This window comes from Rutilus rutilus (assembly GCF_951802725.1).
Source record: "Rutilus rutilus genome assembly, chromosome: 20".
Classification (NCBI taxonomy): Eukaryota; Metazoa; Chordata; class Actinopteri; order Cypriniformes; family Leuciscidae; genus Rutilus; species Rutilus rutilus.
Genome location: NC_140225.1, coordinates 34,085,331 through 34,112,691, shown reverse-complemented (window position 1 = coordinate 34,112,691; position 27,361 = coordinate 34,085,331). Strand labels below are relative to the sequence as shown.

The 27,361-nt window shown below is 43.3% G+C and overlaps 1 protein-coding gene across 7 annotated transcripts in view; it reads left to right on the top strand.

Annotated features, from left to right (window-relative positions):
- Nucleotides 1-27,361, top strand: part of nrxn1b (neurexin 1b) — a 145,219-nt gene that overhangs the window by 18,095 nt on the left and 99,763 nt on the right. For all 7 annotated transcript variants that reach the window (XM_084391482.1, XM_084391483.1, XM_084391480.1 and 4 more), the window contains exons 2-7: nucleotides 2,484-2,513; nucleotides 10,095-10,399; nucleotides 10,759-10,782; nucleotides 14,685-14,846; nucleotides 16,763-17,204; nucleotides 18,716-19,105. In XM_084391482.1, the coding sequence (XP_084247608.1) occupies nucleotides 2,484-2,513; nucleotides 10,095-10,399; nucleotides 10,759-10,782; nucleotides 14,685-14,846; nucleotides 16,763-17,204; nucleotides 18,716-19,105 (1,353 nt within the window). The remainder of the gene's footprint in view (nucleotides 1-2,483; nucleotides 2,514-10,094; nucleotides 10,400-10,758; nucleotides 10,783-14,684; nucleotides 14,847-16,762; nucleotides 17,205-18,715; nucleotides 19,106-27,361) is intronic.

Sequence of the window (27,361 nt, the reverse complement as noted above, 5' to 3'; positions counted from 1 at the left end):
CTGAACCTTGGGAAGGAAAGATGAGGTCATATTGCTAAATGTATCCATGTAGAATTTGCTGCCTGTAGCAATTTGTTTTCTTTGGTTGTTGATACATCAAAGTTTGCACTGAGTTATGGGGTTGTGCCGATGTTCGATATCATCATCCATTGTGATGGCTGACCAACATCGTGATGCCACACCCCCCACCCAGACACACACACTAATCTTAGTCTCTTCTATAGTTAACCTAAATTAAATTGAGAATATAACTAATGCATATGCAATTATGCATGCTATTTTAAAAACTGTAGTCTATGCCAGAGACGTGACGTGTTAGTCTGTGAAAATACCGTGTCAGGCTGCACAAATATTGATCTTGACATTGTTAGCCTCTTGTCTTTTTTACATGTCTTACACTGTACATTTAACTTAAAATATTTTATTTTGTACAAGAAAACAGCCCTTATTAATGAATTATTAGTAGCCTATTGTAGTGTCTCAGGAAATCTTGCTCATTGTCACATAGCTCTTCTGTGGCTACTGCACTGAAGCGGCACTTTAAGATAAGCCCATACTTCAGCGAACGTCAGATAACTTTTGTCTGGTTAATACTTTTAAAGACAATTTGCCTTGGCCATAATATCAAATCACAAGGTGATTCTGATAACACATTTATTAACACACAGAAGAACAACAAATCAGGAACTAGAAAACGGGATCAACACTCAGACCAAAACTCGGGATTTCCATTTCACTTATAATTAGCAGCACAATTAACTTTTTGTCGTGCAAAGCATAGGCTACAAAATAAATTATGTTATTGAAATATTGTAAAGTGGTCATATGCTACATGAATGAACGTTTAAAAAACAATATGCAAAATCAAAATTGAATAGCTACGTAACGGATTGCGAAAAGTGCGCAAAGAAGTCTAATATCTTTCACCATAGACCATGTTTAAATTTCAATGTTTCTGGCCAGAAATACCAACATATTCACTTTGTCTGGTTTTAATAGGATGCGGATTGGAGTAACTACACTACCCGCTGTGCTAAAGACCCGCTCTGATGGATTACTGGTAGCACATATGCACAGATATTTCCGTGCTAATCTTGCCATGAACGGAAACCTTTTTTCGTTCGTTTTCCACCAAGTCAGTGGGTCCTCTTCCCCATCAATGGCCATTTCCTGCAGGTACATGGTCATTTCTGACTCGACCTTTTGCTCATCAGTGAGCGCCGTGGCTGCTTTGGCTGCTCTTTTTCCAAGAAGGCTGCCCAAAGACCACTTTTTTTTCTTAGGCACCGGCATCTGGTTCCTCTCCCTCTTCTCCAGCATGTGAGGGACCTGGTGTTGGACTTGGCAGCGACAGATCAATCTCTATCACAATCTCTTCCATCATTTCAGAGTTTGTGGAATGAAGTTCGGGAGGTTTCATATGGTCCCCTCGGTACCTGGGGTCAAGCAGTGTTGCTTTACGCATCAGTCTCTGGATGGTGTCATCACCATATCTGCCTTCTGCTCCAGGATGACACGCTTCAGGTCGTCTGTCAGTTTGGAATCATCATCTGACTCCTCCAGCACACCTTCTAAATGGGCCAACATGGGCAGCAGTGAGGACACCGTTACGTAGTTTTCTCCTGAGAAAATGTCTGTGAAGTCCGCTACTGGCTTTTTTAGTTTTTTTAGTTTTTAAGTAGAAAAAAGAGATATAGTAAAATAAAAAGTGCTTACCGTTTTCACTACTGGGTTTACGTTTTAAAATGCATAACTTATAAAACGGTTGCGTCTGGCGTCCACAGTACTCCGGAGTTTTCAATCCTCGAAAACGAAGACTTTTGGAAACACTTCAGACCCCGGTTTAGTTTAAAAACTCCAGGGTTGCGTTTCAATGTAGCCTTTTGAAGACGAAGGTGTGGCTGCCAACATTCACTCCCTGGTTGGGTCTTCTGGATCACTGTGTATCCTTTCCCTAATTTGTCAAGTCCCTATCACATGACCATTACGGTACCAGAACATGACATTAACAAACCAGCCTCGATGACCGTGTAAAGAATAACATGGAGACGAAACTGCAAGCTTTGCCGACTTTGTTGTTCTTTTTTTGCTGTCCCTGAGATCTTTTTAAAACGCTGTTAAATCGAAAACGCACTAGTGTGGACATAGCCTTTATATATTCTATATAAATGTGCGAGTTGCTATGGTGCCATAAACAGCCCATAGTTAGATTCATTAAATGTATGACTTGTGAGAAGTAATTCTTCCTATTATTATTACAAAAAAAGTGTATTGTGTGCGCATATTACTCTTGCCCACATTTTTACGCCAAATTCTTGCCCACTATAATGCTCATCCTCGAGTGGCTTATTTCTTAGTATAAAACCGTGTCTCGTGTTTATTTCATGCATTATCTCAATCACATCCTCAAGCATCATGATGACTCAGTCTCAGTTTACTCCTGGCAAAATGCTTTGCTGACTGTGCTCTTGTTTTCCTTTAAGGTCTGGCACACCTCATGATGGGCGACCAAGGTAGGGCCTCTGTTTCTTTTCCACATTTGTCTACCTTAGTCCTGTCCTGTCTTTTCCCCTCAGTACCTTCAGCTACTTAATGAATTAATTGGAGGGGTGGTCACGGGAGTTCTTCATGATTTGGTTCAGATTGTTGTTGTGTGCCAGTAGCAAACATGGGTTTCATTTTAGATGAACAAAAATATGCCAACAATCATTAGCTGAAACATGTTTCTTTTCCATAAGGGGCAAATATCTTTTGAGGTTGGAATATTCATAGAAATAGCTGTACACTATAGAGTGCAACAGTAAAAACGCCATTTGTGTTCTCCATAGGGAAATAGATTTTTACCTATAACTTGTTATAAACCTTTAAAGACAGCCATACTGTGAGCTACGAGGATGTTAATCAATAGTATTTGCTTGTGTTGAAGCTGTAAGCCTGCATTATTTCAACTTAGTTTTAAAATAATTGTTTAACAGTGGAATTCATTATGAAAAACTACATTGCCCATGATGCTGTACAGAAAATTCCAGCAATTAGCTACGTTCACACTGTCAGTTTTTAGGATTGACAACTGCATTTACTGACAGGTGTGAGTCTCAATGTCCTGTTCACACAGCAACTTACAGTAGCGTCTCGAATACTGTCTGTATGAACGTGCAACGGGAGTCAAGCCCGTATTTGTAACATTTGTGTTTAGTTCTGTTTAGTTTCAATCTGTTTAAGTTTGGTTTTCCATGTTTCCGTTTGCCTGTGTTCCTAGTTAGTCTCCATAGTTGTTCATTTAATTTACGCACCTGTTCTGTTATATGTTGATTACTCACCTGTGTATTTTAGCCCTCAGTTCCCAGTCAGTCAGTCAAGTTCGATGTTACGTCGGACTGACGTCATGGGGTCTCGCCTGGGAGCCCAATCACCTCCAAAGTGGTAACGGAACGAGCCAATTAATATATTGTCCAGTGAGATTTGCATGCCGAGTCACACCCACCCGGACATACGGGTATAAATAGGACTGGCATTACTCACTTCATTCATATTTTGCTTCTAAAGAAGAGTAAATTTCTACAAAGAACAAAGAGCAATTTTAATTACTATCAGGAGAAACATTCCGAAAACACCAATTTTAATTGCTATTTTGCCGGTAGCTCGTTGTGGGATCTCTCTTCCAGTGAGAAGGCGCATTCCAGCGGTGTCTGCATCCAGCTTGCTGTGCACACAGTGCAGCATTCGTCCCTGGGTGTTTCGGCTAAAAGAGCAAGCGCGAGCGGTGAGCGTCTTTTTCAAGCTGTCTTTCCGTTCGTGTGTTTCTGGATGCGGTCGTCTCCTGACTTCATCTGACGGCCATGATCGCTGTCTCTCATGCTTGGGCAAACAGCATGCTGAGAGAGCATTCGAGGATGGTGCATGTTTTCACAGCAAGAGCATGTCCATGTTGGCATTGCGGTCGTGACCCGCCATCTCCTCCTCTGCGCGCCATTTATATCCTGGGCGAGCTCAGTCGGAGACTCCATCCCTATAAGGTCCAGCTGATTTGGAGCGTATTCGGGGACACACAGGTAGACCTGTTTGCCTCCCAGGAGTCTGCCCACTGCCAGTTGTTCTATTCCCTGACCGACGGGACCCTCAGCACGGATACACTGGCACACAGCTGGCCTCTGGGCCTACACAAATTTGCGTTTCCCCCAGTGAGCCTTTTCGCACAGACACTGTGCAAGGTCATGGAGGACAAGGAGCAGGTCTTGTTAGTTGCATCGTACTGGCCCAACCAGACCTGGTTCCCAGAACTGATGTGCCTCACGACATCCCCTCCCTGGCCAATTCCTCTGAGGAATGACCTGCTTTCTCAGGGACGGGGCACCATATGGCACCTGCGTCCAGACCTCTGGAACCACCATGTGTGGTCTCTGGACGGCATGCAGAGGACTTTAGTGATCTACCTCCAGCGGCAGTTGGACACTTTCACTTCAGCTAGAGCCCCATCTATGAGGCGCGCTTATGCTTTGAAGTGGAGTCCTATAATAATACTAAGAGTAATACCGGTCCTGTTCTTACCTGTATGTCCGGGTGGGTGTGACTCGGCATGCAAATCTCACTTGCCAATGTTCATTGGCTCGTTCTGTTACTACTTGGAGGTGATTATTATTATTGGGCTCCCAGGCGAGACCCCATGACGTCAGTCTGACGTAACGTCACTGTTCCCTCCGTCAGGGAACGGGGGTTGCATTAGTAACTTAGACGTTTCCTTAAATACTCCTGGAACCAGCGCTGCTGAAAAACTGGATGGGCACTAATGCACTTATACATTATTTTGACACTGGAAAAGACCAATCTTTTATTCATTTAATTTACTTTTCATATTCTTTTGAGCATTTGTGTGTATCATGTCCGATTCAACATTCTCTGTTTAGCTGTGAACACGACTGTGAACAGTAAGTGCATCATTACATCATTACTCGATCTGTTAATGTTTGAAGGCTCTTTACTACTTAATAGGGTCTGCAAGAGCCATATGTTATTTGTTTCTTATGTAGAGGTGGAATAAATAATTGTGGGTTGGTTAAGCATAACAATAAGTAAATAATTTAATATGTATTATATTTCATATTGATGATGATGTAATTTCCGGCAATGACCGTTCGTGTTTTGTGTGATGCAATATTGGAGCGATACAGTTTTTTGACTGTGTAACATTTTTTCCAGTTAATTTTTTTATTAAACTTTACCTAAAATAAGTTACTGGACTACAGGATGTTATTCAAGTTCAAATCAGGGGCTTTTGCTGGACATCTGTTTTCTTTAGCATTTGAATATGCTTTGTAAGCTGTGTATGACATATATGTTTGCATTGTTTTTATGTTTTTGTTTTTATTTTTCTCTTTTATATTTTCTGTACAGCACTTTGGTTCCACTTGTGGTGTTGAAAGTGCTCTATAAATAAAGTTGAGTTGAGTTGAGTTGACATTGTTGTAAAGTCAACATTTATGTGCATAAGAAAGAATATATTTTCCAGAAATCTTTGGAAAACAATTCTCAATCCAACTCCAATTTAATGGCAGTAGGTTTTGCACAAACAAAACACAAAACATTTAAAACATACCTTAATTTGCTATCTTGGCCACTCTTAACAAGCAGTTCAGTGAGGAGCTTCCGTTTATTCTTCATAGAGAAATTTCTTTTTTTGCAATAACATATTAAAGATAGAACTATCCTTGTTCTCGAAGGTTGTTAAAAGGTAACGTGTCTGTATAGCAGCTATTAGAAAGTCTGATTTAAATTTTGTGAAAATTAGTACAATACCCACAATCCTAATTATCGTTACCAAGGACATGGGAATGACTGCAAACATACAGCACTGTGGTAAGAGCAACTTCTTTGAGTGGCGAACTTCACCTAAAGATCCAAGTTTATCATGTATTGGGTGCAACACATGCTTCCTATTGTTTAAAAACAGTTCAGTAACCCAACGTGGAAGCTAAGATTGATTGCTATGCTTTATATTTTCTAAAATGTCTCATTACTGTACTGTTGTGTGCTTGTGTAATGGATGATGGATGAAAATCATGATACACTGGAAAAGTGTTATGAAATCAGGAAATGTAGGCAAAGCAAATTTTTTATGTTGCTTGGTGTCAGAGCCAATAGCCTCATGGGCAGCGCTCCAACAGGTAGCGTGATTGTGCTTTGGGTCACTCGAAGTTCCGAGTTCAAGTCTCGGCTCGCGGACCTTTCCCAATCCCGTCCCCCTCTCTCTCCCACTTAGCTTCCTGTCTACTCTATACTATCCTATCAGAATAAAGGCAAAATCACCAAAAATATATATATATTTTTAAAGAATGTTGCCTTGCAAAGTTCCAAAGTTTAAAACAGCATTATCAAATCTTGAAGTTGTAGGATTAATTTAGTTTGAAACAGGGTTGTACAATAACAGGCTTTGTCATTTATGAATGTTATTCCTTTTCTTTGTTGGAAAAAAAAACAGCTCAGAGATCCTATGAATTAATCCATCTGTAAAAGGTTCAAAGATGCAATGACGAAGAAGTTGGGGTGGCGAGTTATCCAAGTATTTATGAACACAAATGAAACACTCTAGGACTCTGCCTACTCTTGTACATCAAAAAATTAACAGTCCAACAGTGTAGCACAGGTCTCTTTCTCTCTCCCGTCCCAGGTGTGTGGGCTGCTTAAATCTGTCTCTCCACCAGTCACTAGGAATAGAGACAGGTTTTAAGACGGGTGTTAGCCATCATTCACTTGACCTTATCCCCACTCATTCACCCACTGCAGACTTAGCATAATTACACCCCCCTCGCCACATACCCCCACTGCCCCACTGTTCCTCATTTCTAGAGAGAAAGTTGGCTACAGCCATCTGCGCCCCCATCATGTGGACTGTAAAGCTAAATACCAACGGCTGATCTGCGCGTTGGCATCTTTCGTGCAGTGGAGCCACTGGAGGGCTGTGTGGTCCTAACAGAGAGTAAATTCCCATCCCAGGAGGTAATAACGGAGGGTGAGGACGGCCCAACGAATGGCCAAACACCTCATTTAAATGGTATCTAGTCTCTCTGTTTGAGAGCTTTTGACTTAGTTGGCTTTTGAAAACCACTGGCTGCTCCTCTCCTCCAACCACCTGGGACAGGACTGCACCCAGCCCCCTGTCCAATGCATCTATCTGTAACAAAAAGGGGAGATCAAAGTTAGGAGAGTGTAAGACCGGCCTGCCGCACAAGGCAGCCTTTACTTTGGTTAGGGCCTGTTGGCATAGCTCCGGAGGTCCACTAGACTAGATCTGGTGCTTCCTTTTTAGTGAGATCAGTCAGCAGGCTGATGAGCTCCGAATAGTTAGTAATAATCTTCCTATAATACCCTGTCGGCCCCAGGAACTGTCTCAACCTTTTTGGTCTTGGGACAAAGGCAGGCTGCAATCGCAGCAGTCTTATCATTTTGGGGACACAGCTGCCCATGTGCCAAGTGAAAACCCCAGATTCATTATCTCCACACGCCCAATTGCACACTTCCGCGGGTTCACCTTGAGGCCAGCCACCCTCAGCGAACTCAGGACAGCACATAGATGTTTCAGGATACACGCCATACACACTATGTGGCTGGAGGATTTTGTCCATAATACGCTGAAAGGTAGCGGGAGCCCCGAACAACCCGAACGGAAGAGTAATAAATTGGTGTAATCCGAATGGCATAGTGAAGCCTGTTTGTCTTTGGATAATGGTGATAAGGCTATCTGCCAATATCCTTTTGTTAAATCCAGTGTCGAAAAAAAGCAAGCCGAACCTAACTGATCAAGCAGCTCATCAACCTAGGGCATTTGATAAGCTTCAAATTTCGACACAGCATTCACTTGTCTATAATCAACACAAAAACGGTCAGACACATCCGTTTTGGGTACCAAAACTATCTGGCTCGCCCTGTCACTATGCGATTCTTCTATTATGCTCAACTCTAGCATGGCCTTTAAATCATCCTGTACTACTTTTTACTTGTGTTCAGGTAAATGATAGGGAAGGCTGTGCGCTATTTCCCTGAGGATTGTTTCGATATGGTGCTGTATGAGGTTCGTGCGACTGGGCAGGTGTGAAAACACATCTGCAAAATCTGCTTGCAACTTGGCTAAATCAGTGAGCGAGTAGATTAATTTTGACAGCTGCTTCTGGTCCGAGATCTTCCTCTGCCAAAACGGTCGCTGCTAACTCAACCGATGTCACCTCATTCCAGCATTTTAAAAGATTGAGATGATAAATTTGACATGAATTGCCCCTGTCCGTTCGTCTTACCTCATAATCGAGATCCCTAACTTGCCGTGTAACCACAAAATGTCCTTGGCACTTTGCGAGTAATTTAGAACTAGACGTTGGTAGTAATACTAGCACTTTATCTCCCTGTGCAAATTTACGCTTTCGCATACCCCTATTGTGCAGCCTACTTTGTCCTGTGCCTGAGGCAAATTCTCCATAGAGAGCTGCCCCAATGTATGGAGTTAAGCTTGGAGGTCCATGACATACTGAATTTCACTACAGCTGTGTGAAGGCATTCACGACATGCCGCACACAACCGGCTGACGTTTTTTTGAATACCCAGCCAAAAAAATCGCACCATGAGACGTGTCTTTGCTTCCCCGAAGTGGCCTGCCATGGGACTACAATGAGCCGCCTGCAAAGGTATTTCCAACGACTTTTTGGCACTAATGACTGGGGTTGTATCTTCCTTTGTCTGGGTGTCTTGGGCCACCACATATAACCTGTCTTTTATAATAGGAAAATGGGGATAGGAGAGCGGCTGATCCCGGTCATACGCGTTCATAAGTGTTTCATCACAAGACTGCTCAAGAGGAAAGTCATCTGTAAATGCTGGCCAATCTGTACCCAAAATTAGTGGACGCCTAAGGTGGGGATTAACCGCCACCTTAACTCTATGCTTTTCTCCCCTTAATTAAATATTGACAGTTATTAAAGGACAATCCACCACATCCCTGTGTACACACCTCACCTTAACCTTGCGGCTCATATCCAATGCCTTCTGTTGCATCAGGCTTTGATGAAAGGTGGTTTGGTTACAGATCGGGGGCAGTCCACAGGGAGTCGGGGACCCGGATCAATGTTTCCACTTCTATCACTAGACACTTATCCTGGAAATGACATGGGTCCCCGCAGACTGGCCCAGGCCTTCCCGCCGCCCTAGCAGCAGAAGAATGGCAAAGAGACTGGCGGAGAGTAGGAAAAGGTGGAGATGAAGCATCAGCTCCGACGCCACGCCCCGTGTCCTAGATCAAACTGGTAACGGAGGTGGGGCAAGAGAGAGAAGGAGAGGATAGAGAGAGAGAGATTAACAAGGGGCTTGCCGACCCCGGGGCACACCACCAGATGGTCCTCTGCCAGCTGGATGGCCTGATCCAGCGACACCAGGCAGGGCGTTCCTCAAGGTAGCCGAGCTCCAGTACCACCCGAGTCTGGGCCATCAGCCACTTTCGGTAAGCGTCCCGGAGCTGTTTGGCCATCAGGAATGGTCGGCCGCTGTCACCTAGCCAGGTGAGTGGCCGATGCGTTGAAGAATGGCCCGCTTCAGATCATCATAAGCCAGGAGGTTCTCCACAGGCATCTGTTGTGCTGCTTCCCCAGACAGCAGCAGGATCAGGCGCACCAAGCCACACGCCTCCGCTGGTACACAAATGCCTCTGGATTGTCTGGCGGACCCATTTTCACCAGCGGGAGACGGTGGGGGCTGCGTCCAGGGCGTGCTGATTTCTTTGTCCCTGGTTTCGGATCCAGTGCAAAAGGTTCAAAGATAACAATGATGAAGAAGTCAGGTTGGCGAGTTATCCAAGTCTTTTATTAACTCAAAATCAAGCAGAAAATAAACTCAGTCAGGCACTCTGCCTAGTACATAAAAAAGTCTAACAATGTAGCTCAGGTCTCTCTCTCCCATCCCAGGTGCTTGGTTTGCTTTTAGCTGTCTCTCCGCTAATCACTAGGAATAGAGACAGGTGTTAAGAAAGGTGTTAGCCATCTTTCACTTGACCTCCATATCACCGCTCGTCTCCGCACTTGTCTGTTTTTTAACCCATCATTTTTTATCTTTGTTTTCAGGAATAGAAGAAGAATTTGTGGCGACATTCAAAGGTTCAGAGTACTTCTGCTACGACCTTTCTCTGAACCCGATCCATGGCAGCAGCGAAGAAATCACACTGTCGTTTAAAACACTTCAGAGAAATGGACTGTTGCTGCACACAGGAAAATCCTCTGACTATGTCAACCTGGCGCTGATAAATGGGGCGGTGTCTCTCGTCATAAATTTGGGTTCCGGGGCATTTGAAGCTCTGGTGGAGCTGGTCGATGGGAAATTTAATGACAATGAATGGCATGATGTGAAAGTAACACGGAATTTGCGTCAGGTAATAGAGCTACAGGAGCTTCGAAGGAGCCAAACAGACCAATGATTCAGTCAAGATCTCGTAACACAAAGTGACATTACCATAGAAATAATTCCTATAAGAGTTAGTTGACATGTAGTTGCAAAGTTACTTATTGTTAGTGGAATGTTGAAAGGGGACCATCAAATTAAAGTGTCATTGCATATCAATTATTTTGTTTGATTTTACGCAGCTACTAATATGCTTTGTAAAACTAACGTCGATCATGGAGTATGTCATTCTACTAAACGTTTCTTTAATGTTTAACAAACAAATTTTTGAGTATCATTTGTTATTTTATTCACAGTTTTTTATTTCCTTTCCCCTCTTATTCCACAAAGCACTCAGGCATTGGATATGCTATGGTAAAGAAACTACATTGTCATGTAGATATTATTTAAATTGTTTTTTTTTTTTGGGTATGCTGTGTGTTTTCTTTATTTGTAAACATCCTTTTAACTGGTTGGTACTTTTTTCCATTTTCGATTTTTCAATTCAATCTTCTTAATTTAGTCTTTTATCCTATTTCCTTGTCTAGTTCATTTTCAAGTTACCACCATTATAAGGATCACCCTTTACACAGCAGTAGTTTGAAACATGTCCTGACTGTCACAGTCATCTCTATTCCCTCCCATTCTGCATGGTCTTCATTGAAAATGCTGTGCTGATAAAGTCACCTATAATCTATTTGTCTTTGGCTTACTATTTTTTTACTCTAGCCCCTCCATGTGCCACATTTTTTAAATGTTTAGTTGTCATATTTTAATATATGCTCTGTATACACATAAAATCCACACAATATCTGACTATAATTAATGTGAATGCACAAAAAAGAAAACTGCATGAGATTTTGATTTCTTGACTAAATTGTGGCACTGCTAAAAATAGAGTGCATTTTCAGTGTTAACCCTGTTGCATGGTTTTCTTTTAATTTACTTACAATTAAATATCCTATCAAGACTATCTAAGTTACTAAAACCCTTTTTGTGTCTGTCAATTAATTTTAAGTTGCTATGGGGCAATACTAATGCTGTTGTTTGTTTAATACATCAACACCTAATTGTATTCAAGTAAATTAAGTCTTCACACATATACCTTGTGCATATATAAGTCATGCAATAAAAGAAAAAAAAGGGTTTTAGTCTAAAGAAAATAAAGGAAAAATGTTCCTGGATGTAACCCTGGTTTCCAGAGTGGGAACGAAATGCTGTGCAATAGAGAACATGTCAGTGGTCACAGGGTCAGAAGCCTTACAGAATCACTGTGGTTCCGTGAGTTTTTTGAGTGTTTAAACTCACGCTAGACTCAAGTTATGGACAGCCTCACCATCGTTCCTGGCACTGCACGAGCGCTTTTATTTAGCGTGCTCTTTATACGCAAAAGTAATCTTTTATGTGCATCTGGTTTGCAAAATTTACCCGCTGTGTAGAATTGGCTGGGTGTGTACATTTCGTATCGTATGCACGCACAAATTGCGTGTCATATCTGTACGCTAAAAAGTGATTTGGATGCACATAAAAAGGTCATTTATGCATATAAAGAGCACGCAAAGCATGAACTCGTGAAGATTGGGCTCGATCTGTCACGTTCTCTGCTCCCTTTTTGTATATAGTTTATTCCAGGTAATATAATTTAATCATCCTGCTGATAAGATTGTGTAGTCTTCATTTTCTAATACGTAAAAAGCATTAATATAATTCATAAATGGTTCTTAGGTTGTTTTATCTGTGTAACCAGAATATGATGTGCAGTTTCCCCAAACACTTTTTTAAATTATTTTTTTATGTAACCTATTCCTATTGTAGAAGTTTGAGTGGAATTTTATTTACTGAATGAGATTGATCGGTATTGGAAGCACAGTTGTTTTATTACAGAACTACAGAATAGCACTTATCCCCCTTACATTTTCCCTAAAGTTGTCAAGACATCCTGTTTTGTATTACTAGAAATAAATTATAACTGTTAAATATATGTCCATGTGTCACTCATCACAGTTTCTGGTAGTTCATTCCATAAATGGCCGTTTCAGGTGTTTAAAAAAAAAAAAAAGCTTCACGGTGGGTCTTTAAAAAGAATTCTTGCTTTTTTTCACTCGCACAATCACATCCCTGGTTACATAACAGCACCCTTTTATGTGCATACTTGGTCCATTGTCTTATATTTTCTGCAAGGTTCACAAACCATAATGATGCAGTGGAAATTATATACTTTAATACCATGCAAGCCGTAAATGTAAATACTTAACTCTGTGTGGTAAGAAGATGCTGCACACTAACACTAGGCAATACTAGGAAATACATTTAAATACTTCTCAGAAAGACAAAACGTGTGCAGTGGGAGCCAAACCCTTATCCGGGTTATAAAACCTGACAAAAACTTGTAGAGAAGACCAACCTGCCGCCATACAAAAGTCCTGAAAAGAGAGGCTTTAGCAAGGGCCCATGCTGAGTAGAATGTGCCTAGATACCCAGAGACGAAAGCAGCCCGTACACCTCATAAGCTTTGGAAATCACATCCAATAGCTAATGTGAAAGTCTCTGCAGATCCTCTCTTATGACCACCAAAAAAGCTGCTCAGACGTGCACCATTGATCCATACGGTCAACATAGGCCATTAAAGTATTTCCTGTTCCTCAAACAGGGGAAGTGAAAAGGACTGCAGAAAATAACTTTTGACAGGCCTGGTGCAAAATCCATAAACATTGAACTAACAATAATGCATGCAAATAGCCTACTCTCTCAAACAAGGCCAAAGCTAACAGCAGAGCTGTCTTAAGAGAAAAGAACTTGTGTCATACAAATGAAAGAGGCTTGAACGGCTTCACTCCCAGACCCAGGTCTTGTAAATATCTGAGGACAGTATCCCAACGCTGTGCTGTCAGAATGAAGGAATTATCCCTTTGAAATTCAGAGGTGCCTTCTGAACTGGAGGCACCTCTGAGTTCCTTAAAAAGGTTTCTTTTGTAATCTAGGTTACTGAATGTAACCCTGGTTCCCTGAATGGGAACATGACACTGTGTTGCTGGTCATACTCACCATTGCTGCATAGGTTTGTGTACCTTGCAGAACAATTTGAGGCAATGGACCCAAGTATGCACTTAAAAGGGTGCTGTTACGTACCTCCTTATGGGTGTAGCTTCTAGATTTCTACAACAGCCCTAGTCTATACTATAGGGGGAACGATGTGTAGAGCTTGTAACAGTGTCCTCATGGGGACATTGGCCATGTTTTGTACAAGAGCATTTGTGGTTCAGTGCAAGGGGAAACTGAAAGCACAACACCTTCAGTGAGATGCTGTGAGAAAGACCAGGGTAAATGGACAGAGGAAACGCAGGCTTGTCTTTCTCACAGTGAGGGTGTGTGACCGCTCCTACTCGACCTGCTCCGAGCAGGATTGAAACCGGCACCTCTGGCATGGGAGCTGGGCACGAACAACAACGCCAAAGACCGCAGCCTCTAGCGCGCCTCTTGAGGCCAAGGGAGTGTGGTTTACACATATAGCTCTTACTCGCTTGCTTCCATTACTCTCTCACCCCCCTAAACTTCACTCCCATCCAGGTCATGACACCAAATGTAACCGGTCCTACTTCGAACCGGTGTCTCCAGCATGGGAGGCAGGCACGCTAACAAGGACGCTAAAGGCGTCAGCAGTCTCTAGTGTCAGTTGCTAGTGCGCCTCTTGAGGCCAGGGAAGTGAGGATTACACGCACCGCTCTTTCTGGCCTACATTACAAGTGCATCTGGAACGTCTGCTGTTTCACTGAGTGGTGTGAGCTAGGACAGGTAGAGAGAGAAAGCTTCAAATCTCCATGTGCTTGCTCCTTTCAGCTGGACATGCGATTTTTGCTGTTGTACGAGCTGGCAGGCGATTTTTTTCTCTCTGGAGAAATTGTGTGGAAATCATTGATGCTCGCATGGTCGCGGCTCCCAGTGTGTGAGAGGAATACGATTCTTTAATCAAATTAAAGAAGGGAATAATCAAATTAAAGGCGAGTGGCTAGACAAAAGGGGCTGAAACTATAGTGTACTGAAGATAAGAAAATCAGAGGTGATGGTGACAGGTTGTGCAGCTCCTTATGGGTGGCACTTCAGCACCATCAGCCAATGAATTGGTGTGTTTCTATAGGGCTTACGATCATGTGACCACTGGCGTGTTCTCCATTGTGTCATTATGCAGTGTTCAGTGCTTCTTAGTGACTGAAGAAACCGAAATCCAGACAGTAGCAAAGTGGTACCTGTATTTCATTTTCCTGTGGTTTGTTCTTTAGGTAACAATATCTGCAGACGGAATATCGACCACCAAAGAATATACTCAAGAGGACTATGCTATGCTTGGCTCTGATGACTTCTTCTGTGTTGGAGGAAGTCCTGGTACAGCCGACTTGCCTGGATCACCTGTTAGCAACAACTTTATGGGTTGTCTGAGGGAGGTAAAATACCTACTACAATATATCAGTGCAGATGAAGCTTTATAGAGCTTTATAGAAGCTTCTGTTTCTGTTATGTCCTAAATTGTGTTTGCAGAATAAAACAGGTTCAAAGAGCCTTTAATTAACCATTACATGTTTTGTAAGCAATTGACCTTGTTAACTACAGTGCAGTGCTCATTATGGATAGGGTTGGAATTCACTGTAGGAGGAGCACTGAGGTTCTCTTTAACCTCTCCCACAGCAAATATCAACCCACTTTACAGTCAAGTCTAGTTTTAGTCTTTTACTTTTTGTCTTTTCTGAATTTTTGTTTTTCTTATAAAAGTCTGCACTTTGGTTCACAAACCTCAACTCACGTGTAAAGCAGATATACTAAATAGGTGTAACAGTGAGGCAGGAATGAAGCGGAGAGAGAATCCACATGCAAGCACTACTTCAATGAAACAAACAGGTAATCCAGGGCAAACAACAGAACAAGGAACTCAGGACAGGAACAAGGAAAAGTTAACAGCAACAACTACAACAACAACTGAAGCACAGAGGTTTAAATACAAAGGCAAACAAGCTAAACAAGATAACAAGGGGCGTGGCTAATACGAAACACCTGGGGAGACTAATCAACATAACAGGGAACTGCTAACATGGTACAAGACAGGGGAACACAGACATGAATCATGACATAAATCATGGCTTTTGTGTTCCTCCTCCACGACATCCACAGTAACTGCAGAGCTACTCAGTTGCAATGCAAGTTTGATGTATAAACCGAGGGACCAATTAGGGTCGTGCAATGGCATGACTGAACTGAGTGGCTCAGATAGCCACCCCCTAAAAAAAATCATGAGGCATAACTCGCCCATGTTTGTCAACTGACCCAGGTTGATAAAGTCCAGTACATAGTCCTCTAGACTGCGGATCCATGTTGGCGAAGTCTTCTGTTATGAACTGCTCCGAGACACGAAGGTTGATGATCCAAATGCAGTTTATTAAAGTAAATCCAAATCGTAATCAGAATCCAGGCAAAGGTCATACACAGGCAGGCAATCCAAACAAACAGACAAATCCAGAGGGTGAGGCAGGAACGGGAAAACCAGGACACGGGCTCAGAAATGCAGTGGAATAACGTACAAGACTTCACAGGGAATGATGAGGTGAACCAGGCTTATATGGGGTGAACTAAACAATATGAGACGCAGGTGAATGTGATAATCAGGAATGATGAGTCCGAGCAGTGAATTATGGGAAATGTAGTTGTGAGTGAATAATGATAGTCTGATGTGGAGTGCCCTCAGGTGGCTCTCAAGGGCACTCCAGCTGATGACTGTTACAGTAGGGCTACCCTCAACTAATTTTTTTTTAATCTAGGTTAACATTAGAGAGAGCAGACTTAGAATTTGCTACTACTTACATGTCTTAAGTTATAAGTCATATTTGTGGTCGATGAAGACTCTTTTAGTCGACTAACGTCAACATAATCTAAGTGAAAAGACCATTTTTTTATATATTTGGCATGTTTGTGTTCTGCTGCACGTCCCTGTGTGTGTAATAAGCAGAGTGTACGTGCGTTGTGCACCCGCCTATAGGCGCATATTACTAATGCGCCCTTTAAATAACTAAACAATTTATAAAATACTGCACCACTGATGCAGGTTTTTGTTGGTCAGTGGCGCAGTCTATTTCAGTTGCCTCAAAATAGCAAGGCACCAACAATGCGCCTGTACACACCTCCTTTTCAGATCAGCAGCCCATGGGCACACAGATGCACGCAAATGCATTTGCTATTTAAACAACAAGGTGCAGGACGTGAAAATGATAACTGCGTCGGGCTGAAACTAGCAAAAAATACACCCGGCTGCATTGCAGATTATTACACATCAGATTATTTCTCTTCAACTGACATTGTTATATATCTGTAGGTTGTATATAAAAACAATGACGTTCGGCTGGAGCTGTCCAGACTGGCTTTTAAAGGCGACCCCAAAATGAAGATCCATGGAGTTGTTTCCTTCAAGTGTGAGAATGTTGTCGCATTAGATCCCATCACGTTTGAGACACCGGAATCCTTCATCACACTTCTTAAATGGAACACTAAGAAGACCGGTTCTATTTCCTTTGACTTTCGCACCACTGAGCCCAATGGACTTCTGCTCTTTAACCATGGAAAACCTAAGCAACAGACCAAAGAAACCAAGAGCCCTCTCACACTGAAGGTGGACTTCTTTGCCATTGAGATACTGGATGGTCTTTTGTACCTGCTTCTGGATATGGGATCAGGCACAACCAAGACACTGGCTGTTAACAAAAAAGTGAATGATGGGGAGTGGTATCATGTGGATTTCCGGAGGGATGGAAAATCAGGTAAGATTTTACTAGAGCTTGTGTATGAGATCAGATGACTGCTTAACAGGAGTGTGTTTCCCGTTGTTAGCCAACTGTGGTCACATGTTCCATTGTTACGATGGTAGTTGAGTAATTTGGTGTTTCTTGAAACTACCGTTACAACAACCATTCACAAACAGCATCACAAGCTTGTGTGGTTGGAACAACAGCTCTTCACCTGTGGTTAGAAGCATAGTTTGTCGTTAGCTAGCATTTTATTTTATATTTGTCAAAAGGAATTTCCATCATTGAACTTTGAATTATTTTTTATTTTTTTTAGAATGCAGACTACAAAAAGCACAAGAAAAAATACTGCTTAAAAAGAAAAACATGGAAGTAAAATGTAAAAATTTGAATAAGCTGTTATTAAAAACAGTTCAGAGACAAACTTTCTCTACTGTCTGAATACACTAATTTGCACAGTGAAATTAAGTCTCTTTCAGGCCTTGTATACTCTGCGGCATCACCCCACCACAGTAACATTTTGTTTACTGTCTGCTTTGTCTGCAGCAAGCAAAAAGTAAAGCGTCTTTAGAATACTCCCCTTTTGTCTCACCTGATTCACTGATCTGCAACACAGTGCCACAACACAACATCTGAAGGAAGCTTGTTTTTGGTTTGCTTATTGTTAGCAAGTGTTCCTGCCCAAAATGCCTTGCGATGTCAAGCTGAAAATTAGATTTGGCCTCCAGCTGTGTTTTCCACTCCATCCTGAGAGCTGGTAATTACATAAACTGTTTTGAAACCCTGGCCTTACACTGTGAGCGAGATAAGAGTGACAGTGTTGTTTGTCATGAGTATTTAAAAATTTGCAAGAATACTAAGAATAAATATCTATTTACAGAAAATGTTACCAGATAATTTTCAACAATATTATTGATCTGCCTGCATTGACACCATTATATAAGAACTGAACTGAGCTAGACGATGACATCAATGTTTTCTCCAGAGCGGCTATATATATAAATTAACTCAATTAAGTGAAGTTCATAATGTAATTTCGGGAGGAGTGAACCCATCTAATCTTTCAATTAACTGCCGGAGCAGATAAGCAGCCGCTCACCTTGCTCTGGCATCAGCTGTTCTGACGTCCCTCCACCTCCCCAACTTCACCAACATAATTTAGGCATCTTGCTACCATACTCATCATCCAAGCATTAGTGTTCCCACTGGGGCGGTTTATCTAAGCTTGAGTTGAAGCTGCTTCCTTGAGCCCCAGCAAGCCAAATTCGTTGAACCATCACTAAACTTACTTAAGCTGGACTATGACACTATTTTCTTCTAGATCTGCTGTACAGCAGAAACAAACTTTGTTGTATTATTTTCTTGTTATCACTGTAAAGCTGCTTTGAAACAATCTGTATTGTAAAAAGCGCTTTATAAATGAAGGTGACTTGACTTGACTTACTGATGCTTTAAGTCATTCTCTACATAACAGGATTTTCTTCGCACCGTCTCAAATTTTTCTCTGGCTTTGTTGCATTGTGCAGGTACTATCTCTATCAACGGAATTGCAACGGAAACAACATACCAAGCACCAGGAGACAGTGAGATTCTTGACCTGGATGATAACCTGTATTTAGGAGGACTGCCTGAAAATAAAGCTGATATGGTGTTTCCCACGGAGGTGTGGACCGCTCTGCTCAATTATGGTTATGTAGGCTGCATTCGTGACCTATTCATCAATGGTCAGAGCAAAGATATCCGCCGCTTAGCTGAGGTGCAGAAAGCAGCAGGCGTAAAGCCCTCCTGCAGTAAAGAGGCACCCAAGCAGTGTCTCAGTAACCCCTGCCAAAACAATGGAATCTGCAGGGAAGGATGGAACCGTTATGTGTGTGACTGCTCTGGGACGGGCTATCTTGGTCGCTCCTGTGAGAGAGGTGAGGCCTAATACTTCTTATTTCTTATTATATGTGACCCGTGCTGGCAAATGAGTCGCATTGAGCAAATTTTCTAAAATGTATTATTGTTATTTTCACATTCTCTATTATAAAAACTTTAAAATTATGTATTATTGGTTGGAATCAGACAAAGATATGTCTGAGCTGCACCTGTTTGAAGTCGATAGAGTTTTTGAGACAAATCGAGTTAAAGTTTTCTGAAGGTTCCAAAACAAATTCACCCAGCAACCATACCTTAAAATCCCTGGTAACAACACCAAATTTGGCACACACCAAGTCAAAACCAAATATGTCCTATATAGGAAAAATATATATTCAACTTTTTTCCCATGATACCACAATTGTTTGATTAACATTAATGAAACAGACAGCCTATACATTCAGACCTACTGATCTAAAATAATGTTACACATCAGATATTTTTCCCCAACAGTTAACCAAACGTTCACATAAGACATAACAGATAATGTTTGCGTGAATACTCGCCAAAACAGATATTTTGAAATACTGTAATTCTGTGTATATGTATATATAGGGATCACTCGCTGTCTGAGGCGTCTTTGTGAGCACGCTTCAGATCTGTCATTCAGCGCGAGTAAGATCGTTTTGTATGGACAAAGGAAAGGTACTCCTCTCAGAAAACGCACAAATAAAAATACTTTTAGATGTTTAATTGCTAATTGGAGCATTGGGATCACTAGATAAGAGCTTAATGAACTAATTTTTGTGAAAACCCCAAAATCGACTGTAGAGCCCTTTCAAGTTTAAAGGTATAGTGGAGGATTTTCCCGAATTTTAGAAAAGAACCGCCCTCTCCACTTTTTGAAAAAATGCACATGCGCAACACTCTACCTGCTCCCGAGAGGGAACGCCTATTAAACGTGTGCACGAGCCTAGTTCTCCCCGTGCACGCTCTGTTTACAAGTTGCTGTCGGCATGGCTCACACAAGCTAACTCAAAAACATTCATGCAAGACAAAATGTAAAATGCCCTTCCGTGTTTTATTTACTTATTATACTGATCGATTGAGTGAGGACTCAAGACATGATCTGCAATGGAGAAGTAGCTTGTTGCATTTGTGTAATAAATACTATGGTGAACACATTGGAATTATCAAAAATGAACACACAAGGTTTTAGAGCATTTCAGCGTGATACCTTTTACCATTTGGTCATAAGGCTACTTTAGACAAATTGAGATGTTTACCGTGTCTGCGAGGTGCGTGACTTGTGCCAGGGCTAGCATCGCTAATCATAGCTTACATTAACTTTTACTAGCAGTGATTTTAAATGGATTTCTCCAAATAGCATGCCAAACTTTACCTGTCGAGTAGAAACTTTGCGACTGAGGCATCAGTGGGAAGCCCAACCTGTGCTTTTAGCGCACACCAGCGTGTGAAATATTCTCCCAAAAACACTCTGGTCTTGTTTCTTTCTTCAGAGGCCTTTCTCTTCTTGTCATACAATTCGTAGACACTTCTTCTCTTGCGACCCTCAGACATTTTGAAAAAACCTGGTGAGAACGGCGAGCTTCAATGAATGGCTGAAACCGTAGCTCACCACACATATACACCTGAAAGTGCACATGCGCAGAAAGCGCAAAACTACCTAGGGACGAGCACGTACGACGGCCTTACGTAAACATATCACCAGAATGATTGACAACTAGGAGGACCAATAGTCTTGATGATCCACCCGGAAAAAGAAAATCCTCCACTATACCTTTAAGGTTTTATTTTTATATAAGGTCTTTATGGGATTTTATTTCTATATTGAAGCTCTTGAAGTGAGCAACTGTGTGTGACTATTGGAATGTGGATTCACATTTTGGAATTGCAAACTTTATTTATTTTATTGCAAGTCATTTTCAAAGTGATTCATATTAGTTTAATGTATGCAAAGTTTTGATACTGTTGAAATGTAGGGGAAAATTACAGAAAATGTATTTTTATTTTGTTTTATTGGAAATCTGTTTAACAAATGTGGTGTTCGCATGGTGACCCCTTGAGTTCAAGGGGCAGGGTGATTTAGATATTGTAAACAGCCTGGGGTCAGTAGAGAGTCCAGTGAGGACGGAGTAGTAAAGTTGAATTCTATTGGAAGAGACAGAGACACTTGTTGCTGTAAACCTTGAGCTCGAGAAGGGATTTAACTTTACTTTGAGAAGTGGATTGAACTGAAAAGTGATCTAAAGTGATTGAGAAATGTACTTTGAAGACAGAGTGATCGGACGGAGAGATCAAAGCGGATGTGTGTTGCGTGCTGCAAATCGGGATTCGCTCATGGACGGAGGAGTTCATCTAGACAAGTTCATCATCGTCGCTGGACGGATCAAGTTTGCTGCTGTTCTCTTCTTTATGCTTCCTGGTTTGGGATTAGAATCGATTTCCTGGAATCGCGTTTTCCCTGGATCTGTGAGTACTCAATGTGGTTTCAAATTAAAAAGAGCTCCAACATAGTGCGCCAACAAAAAAACAAAAATCTCAGCTGGGTAGAATCCATTACTTTGGGTTTATTGGGATTTAAATGTGATTTTTCTGGACTTGTGTTGATGTGAATTGTGATTTCATTTATTAAAAAAAAAAAAAAAAAAAAATTCAAGAATCAAAAGAGTTCCAGTTTAGTACATTTATGTTTATTGTTCAGTTCACATTCTTGTTTTTTTTTTTGTTTTTTTTTTTTTTTGTGGAGAAAGAAAACGTGTATGGTCATTTTTACAGAATGTGTGCACTTTGCATTGAGATTAATATTTACATTTTGGATTATAGGACCACAGTATTTGTAACTTCAGTCTGTAATTTCTTCCAAATTCTAACTACAAAACACTAAACTGACACTATTAGGTGGTATCTGAATATTTGAGTTTTGTGATTAATGGAAATTAAGTCAATTTAGAAATGTGCCTATTACCAGGTTATTGTTCATTAGGAAGTTCCCAATAGACATAATTCTTACATTTGAGCCATATTTATTGGTGAGAGGGCTACATGACATTTTTCAATTGTTTTGCCTGTAGCTCTAAATGATCCTGTGCGCATTCTGAATCCTTTTGCCAGCACGGGTCACATACACCGATCAGGCATAAAATTATGGCAACTGACAGGTGAAATGAATAACACTGATTATCTCTTCATCATGGCACCTGTTAGTGGGTGGGATATATTAGGCAGCAAGTGAACATTTTGTCAAAATGGATGTGTTGGAAGCAGGGAAAATGGGCAAGCATAAGGATTTGAGCGAGTTTGACAAGGGCCAAATTGTGATGGCTAGACGACTGGGTCAAAGCATCTCCAAAACTGCAGCTCTTGTGGGGTGTTCCCGATCTGTAGTGGTCAGTACTCAGTATCTATCAAAAGTGGTCCAAGGAAGGAACAAAGGTGAACTGGTGACAGGGTCATGGGCGGCCATGGCTCATTGATGCATGTGGGGAGGGAAGGCTGGCCTGTGTGGTCCGATACAACAGACAAGCTACTGTAGCTCAAATTGCTCAAGAAGTTAATGCTGGTTCTGCAAACATCTGGTTCTGATAGATGTTGGATCGCAGTTTGTTGTGATGGGGCTGCATAGCTGCAGACAAGTCAGGGTGCCCATGCTGACCCCTGTCCACCACTGAAAGCGCCAACAGTGGGCACGTGAGCATCAGAACTGGACCACGTAGCAATGGAAGAAGGTGGCCTGGTCTGATGAATCACGTTTTCTTTTACGTCACATGGATGGCCGGGTACGTGTGCGTCACTTACCTGGGGAACACATGGTACCAGGATGCACTATGGGAAGAAGGCAAGCCGGCAGAGGCAGTGTGATGCTTTGGGCAATGTTCTGCTGGGAAACCTTGGGTCTTGCCATCCATGTGGATGTAACTTTGACATGTACCACCTACCAAAACATTGTTGCAGACCATGTACACCCTTTCATCTAAACTGTATTGCCTGGTGGCTGTGGCCTCTTTCAGCAGGATAATGTGCACTGCCACAAAGCAAAAAATGGTTCAGGAATGGTTTAAGGAGCACAACAATGAGTTTGAGGTGTTGACTTGGCCTCAATGTTCCCCAGATCTCAATCCAATCGAGCATCTGTTGAATGTGCTGAACAAACAAGTCCGATCCATGGAGGCCTCACCTGTTACGTCAGAAACGAGGATACAAAATGCAAGTGCAAACTCTTTTATTGAAAGTCAATGAATGATGATGATGATGATGATGATGAAATCCGGGGAATGCAGGCGGTGGCGCAGGGACTTCGATGGTCAGACACGGAGTGATGAATGAAGTGCAGCGTGCTCTGATGAGTGAAGACGTGATCCAGACATGTAACGTAATCCAACCAGACGAGAAACAGGAACACAGGAACTCCAGACGGGACACGAGGCACAGGAACAGGATCAGACAAACACAGAGACTTCATGCAACGATCTGACAACGGAGATGAGAAAGCAGTGAGCATATATAGGGAATGAGATGAGTGGCAGCTGGTGATGATGAGTGATTGCAGCTGGCTACTGATCAATGGTAACGATCCGGACACACCCACTCACACACTCACACACATGTAAACAACAAGGCACAAGACTAGAGAGAGACATTGGATCTATGAACCGTGACAGTACCCCTCCCCCTAAGAACGCCTCCTGGCGTTCCCAGGTCCCCTTACCTGCCGATTGTAATCATCGATAAGGGAGTGATCCAGAATGTCTCTAGCAGGTACCCAACTTCTCTCCTCTGGACCGTAACCTTCCCAGTCCACCAAGTACTGAAATCCGCGTCCCCTCCGCCTTGAGTCCAGCACACGATTGACCGAATAAGTGGGTTCCCCATCTACGAGTCGCGGCGGGGGAGGAACCGGGATTGGCGGATTAATACGAGAATGAAATACGGGTTTAATTTTGGATACATGAAAGACGGGGTGAACCCTCCTGTAAGCTGGAGGTAGGTTGAGGCGGACTGCCACCGGACTAATGATCTTGGTGACAGTAAACGGGCCAATGAATTTGGGAGCAAGTTTATTAGACACGGAACGGAGAGGAATGTTCTTGGTAGAAAGCCACACTTTTTGACCAGCGACGTATACGGGAGGCCTAGACCGGTGGCGATCGGCTTTGGCCTTGGTGCGCAACCCCACCTGGAGTAGAGTCTCGCGGGCTCTAGTCCACGTGCGGTGACACCTCTGGACGAAGGCGTGAGCGGAGGGGACCGCGACTTCGGATTCCAGACTAGGAAAAATTGGTGGCTGGTACCCTACGCTACACTCAAACGGAGATAGGCCCGTAGATGACACTGGCAACGTGTTGTGGGCGTACTCCACCATAGAAAGTTGTTGACTCCACGAGGAAGGATTCTTGGAAACTAAACATCGTAACGTTCTTTCCAAATCCTGGTTGGCTCTCTCAGTTTGGCCATTGCTCTGGGGGTGGAACCCTGAGGACAAACTGACAGTCGCCCCCAGAAGCTTACAAAATTCTCGCCAAAATTTGGACAGAAACCACGTCTATCGGGAGGCTATGTAACCGAAAGACGTGGTCAACGACAATCACCGCTGTCTCCTTGGCTGAGGGTAATTTGGGCAAGGGAATGAAATGGGCCGCCTTCGAGAACCGGTCCACCACGGTCAAAACTACCGTGTGACCCTGAGAGGGTGGGAGGGCGGTAACAAAATCTAGAGCGATATGGGACCAGGGTCTCGAAGGGACTGGCAGCGGTTGGAGTAACCCATCTGGAGGTCGATTGGAAGTCTTACCAGTGGCACAAACTGAGCAAGCCAAAACAAAATTGTGAATGTCACGAGCCATGAGAGGCCACCAGAATCGTTGCTTGACTAAAAATCTAGTGCGACTGACTCCTGGATGACAAGCCACATTGGAAGAATGCCCCCACTGAATGACGCTGGACCTCAGACCCTCAGGCACAAATAAACGATTCGGTGGGCAACCGACCGGAGGCGTTACCCCTTCTAAGGCCTTCTTGACCTTCGATTCGACCTCCCATACGAGTGTGGAGATGAATAGAGTCTCCGGTAAAATGCACTCGGGAGTAGACGGGCGTTCGGAACGATCAAAAATGCGCGATAAAGAATCGGGTTTGATGTTTTTAGAACCCGGGCGGTACGAGAGAGTAAAATCAAAACGACCGAAAAAAAGTGCCCACCGAGCCTGCCTGGAGTTCAATCTTTTAGCAGTCCGAATGTATTCTAAGTTCTTGTGATCAGTCCAAACGATAAAAGGTACCCCCGACCCTTCTAACCAGTGCCGCCACTCTTCCAATGCTAACTTGACTGCCAACAACTCTCTGTTCCCAATGTCATAATTGCGTTCGGCAGGAGATAGACGATGAGACAAAAACGCGCAAGGATGCATCTTGTCGTCTGAAAGAGAGCGCTGGGATAACACTGCTCCTACCCCCACCTCTGACGCATCGACCTCCACCACGAACTGACGTGATGGATCAGGGGTTGTCAGAATAGGGGCTGAAACGAAGCAACCCTTCAGTTTGGCAAACGCAGCCTCGGCTGCGTCTGACCACCTGAACGTCGTTCTGGGGGAGGTCAAGGCGGTCAGAGGTGCGGCTAGTTGGCTGAAGTTGCGAATAAAACGCCGGTAGAAATTGGCGAACCCCAGAAATCTCAGTAGGGCCTTACGAGACTCTGGACTTGGCCATTCCACCACAGCCTTGATCTTCTCAGGATCCATGCGCATTCCCTCAACCGACACGATGTACCCTAGGAATGGAACAGACTGTGCATGAAAATCGCATTTCTCCGCCTTGACAAAAAGCCCATTCTCTAGCAACCTCTGAAGCACTCGTCGGACGTGCTGCACGTGTTCCTGGAGAGAGGAAGAAAAAATCAGTATGTCGTCCAGGTAGACATATATGAACTGATCTATCATATCTCGCAGCACGTCATTGACAAGTGCCTGGAAGACCGCTGGACTGTTGGAAAGCCCGAAAGGCATAACCAAGTATTCAAAGTGTCCCCTGGGGGTGTTAAACGCGGTCTTCCACTCATCCCCCTCCCTGATGCGGACCAAATGATAAGCATTACGTAAATCCAATTTTGTGAAGATGGACGCTCCCTGCAACCTCTCGAAGGCTGAAGACATCAACGGCAAAGGATAAGTATTCTTTACCGTGATGTTGTTCAACCCCCGGTAGTCAATACAAGGTCGCAGAGACCCGTCCTTCTTCCCCACAAAAAAGAACCCCGCCCCCGCTGGAGAAGAGGAAGGGCGGATAAACCCGGTGCTAGAGAATCAGAAATATATTTCTCCATAGCCTCCCTCTCTGGTGTCGAGAGTGAATATAACTTGCCCTTGGGCGGAGCTGTACCTGGTAATAACTCTATGGCACAGTCATAGGGACAATGCGGAGGGAGAGAAGCAGCCCGAGACTTACTGAACACCTCCTTCAGGTCCAGGTACTCCGCGGGCACGTTAGACAGATCCACTGCCTCCTCCTGCAACACAGGGACAGAAACAGACGGACAGGCAGACACTAGACAAGACTTATGACACTGATTACTCCACGAAGACACAGACTTGAGCTGCCAGTCCACTTTAGGATTGTGACGGGTGAGCCAAGGGTGACCAAGGACAATGGGTGCAAGGGGAGTGTCCAGGATATAGAAGGAGATGATCTCGGTGTGGTTGCCTGATGTGATGAGGGTGATGTCTTCTGTGGCGAAAGTGATGGTGGGAAGTTCTTGTCCATTAAGTGCGTGTACAGCAATCTGATGTGTGAGGGGTCTGAGGGGAATCTTGAATTGACGTGCGAATGAGTGATCCATGAAATTACCTTCTGCCCCGGAATCCAAGAGTGCTTGACAATCGTGGGTGAGTGTTGACCATCTCAGTCTTACCGGAAGGAGGGTAGATGTTGATGAGGTCTTCTCGGCGGAGATCCCACCCGATAGTAGCCTCATACTTACTATCGGGCTTGGCCTTTTACCGGACAGTTGTAAGCATAGTGTCCGGTTCCCCCACAGTATAGGCAAAGGCCCTGGGACCTCCGCCTTTCCCTCTCCTCCCGGGAAAGCCGAGCTCGACCCACCTGCATGGGCTCGTGATCGTTGACGGGGCTGACCGCGTCCCCGCCTCCAAATCGTGGACCCTCGGCACCTGCCAGAGGGCGTCTACACGTGGCGTGACCTCCAACTCGGGATAGTCGAGCATCAACTCTGAGGGCTAAAGCGATGAGATCATTAAGAGACTGAGGCAAGTCCAAAGCGTAGATCTCTCTCTGGACGC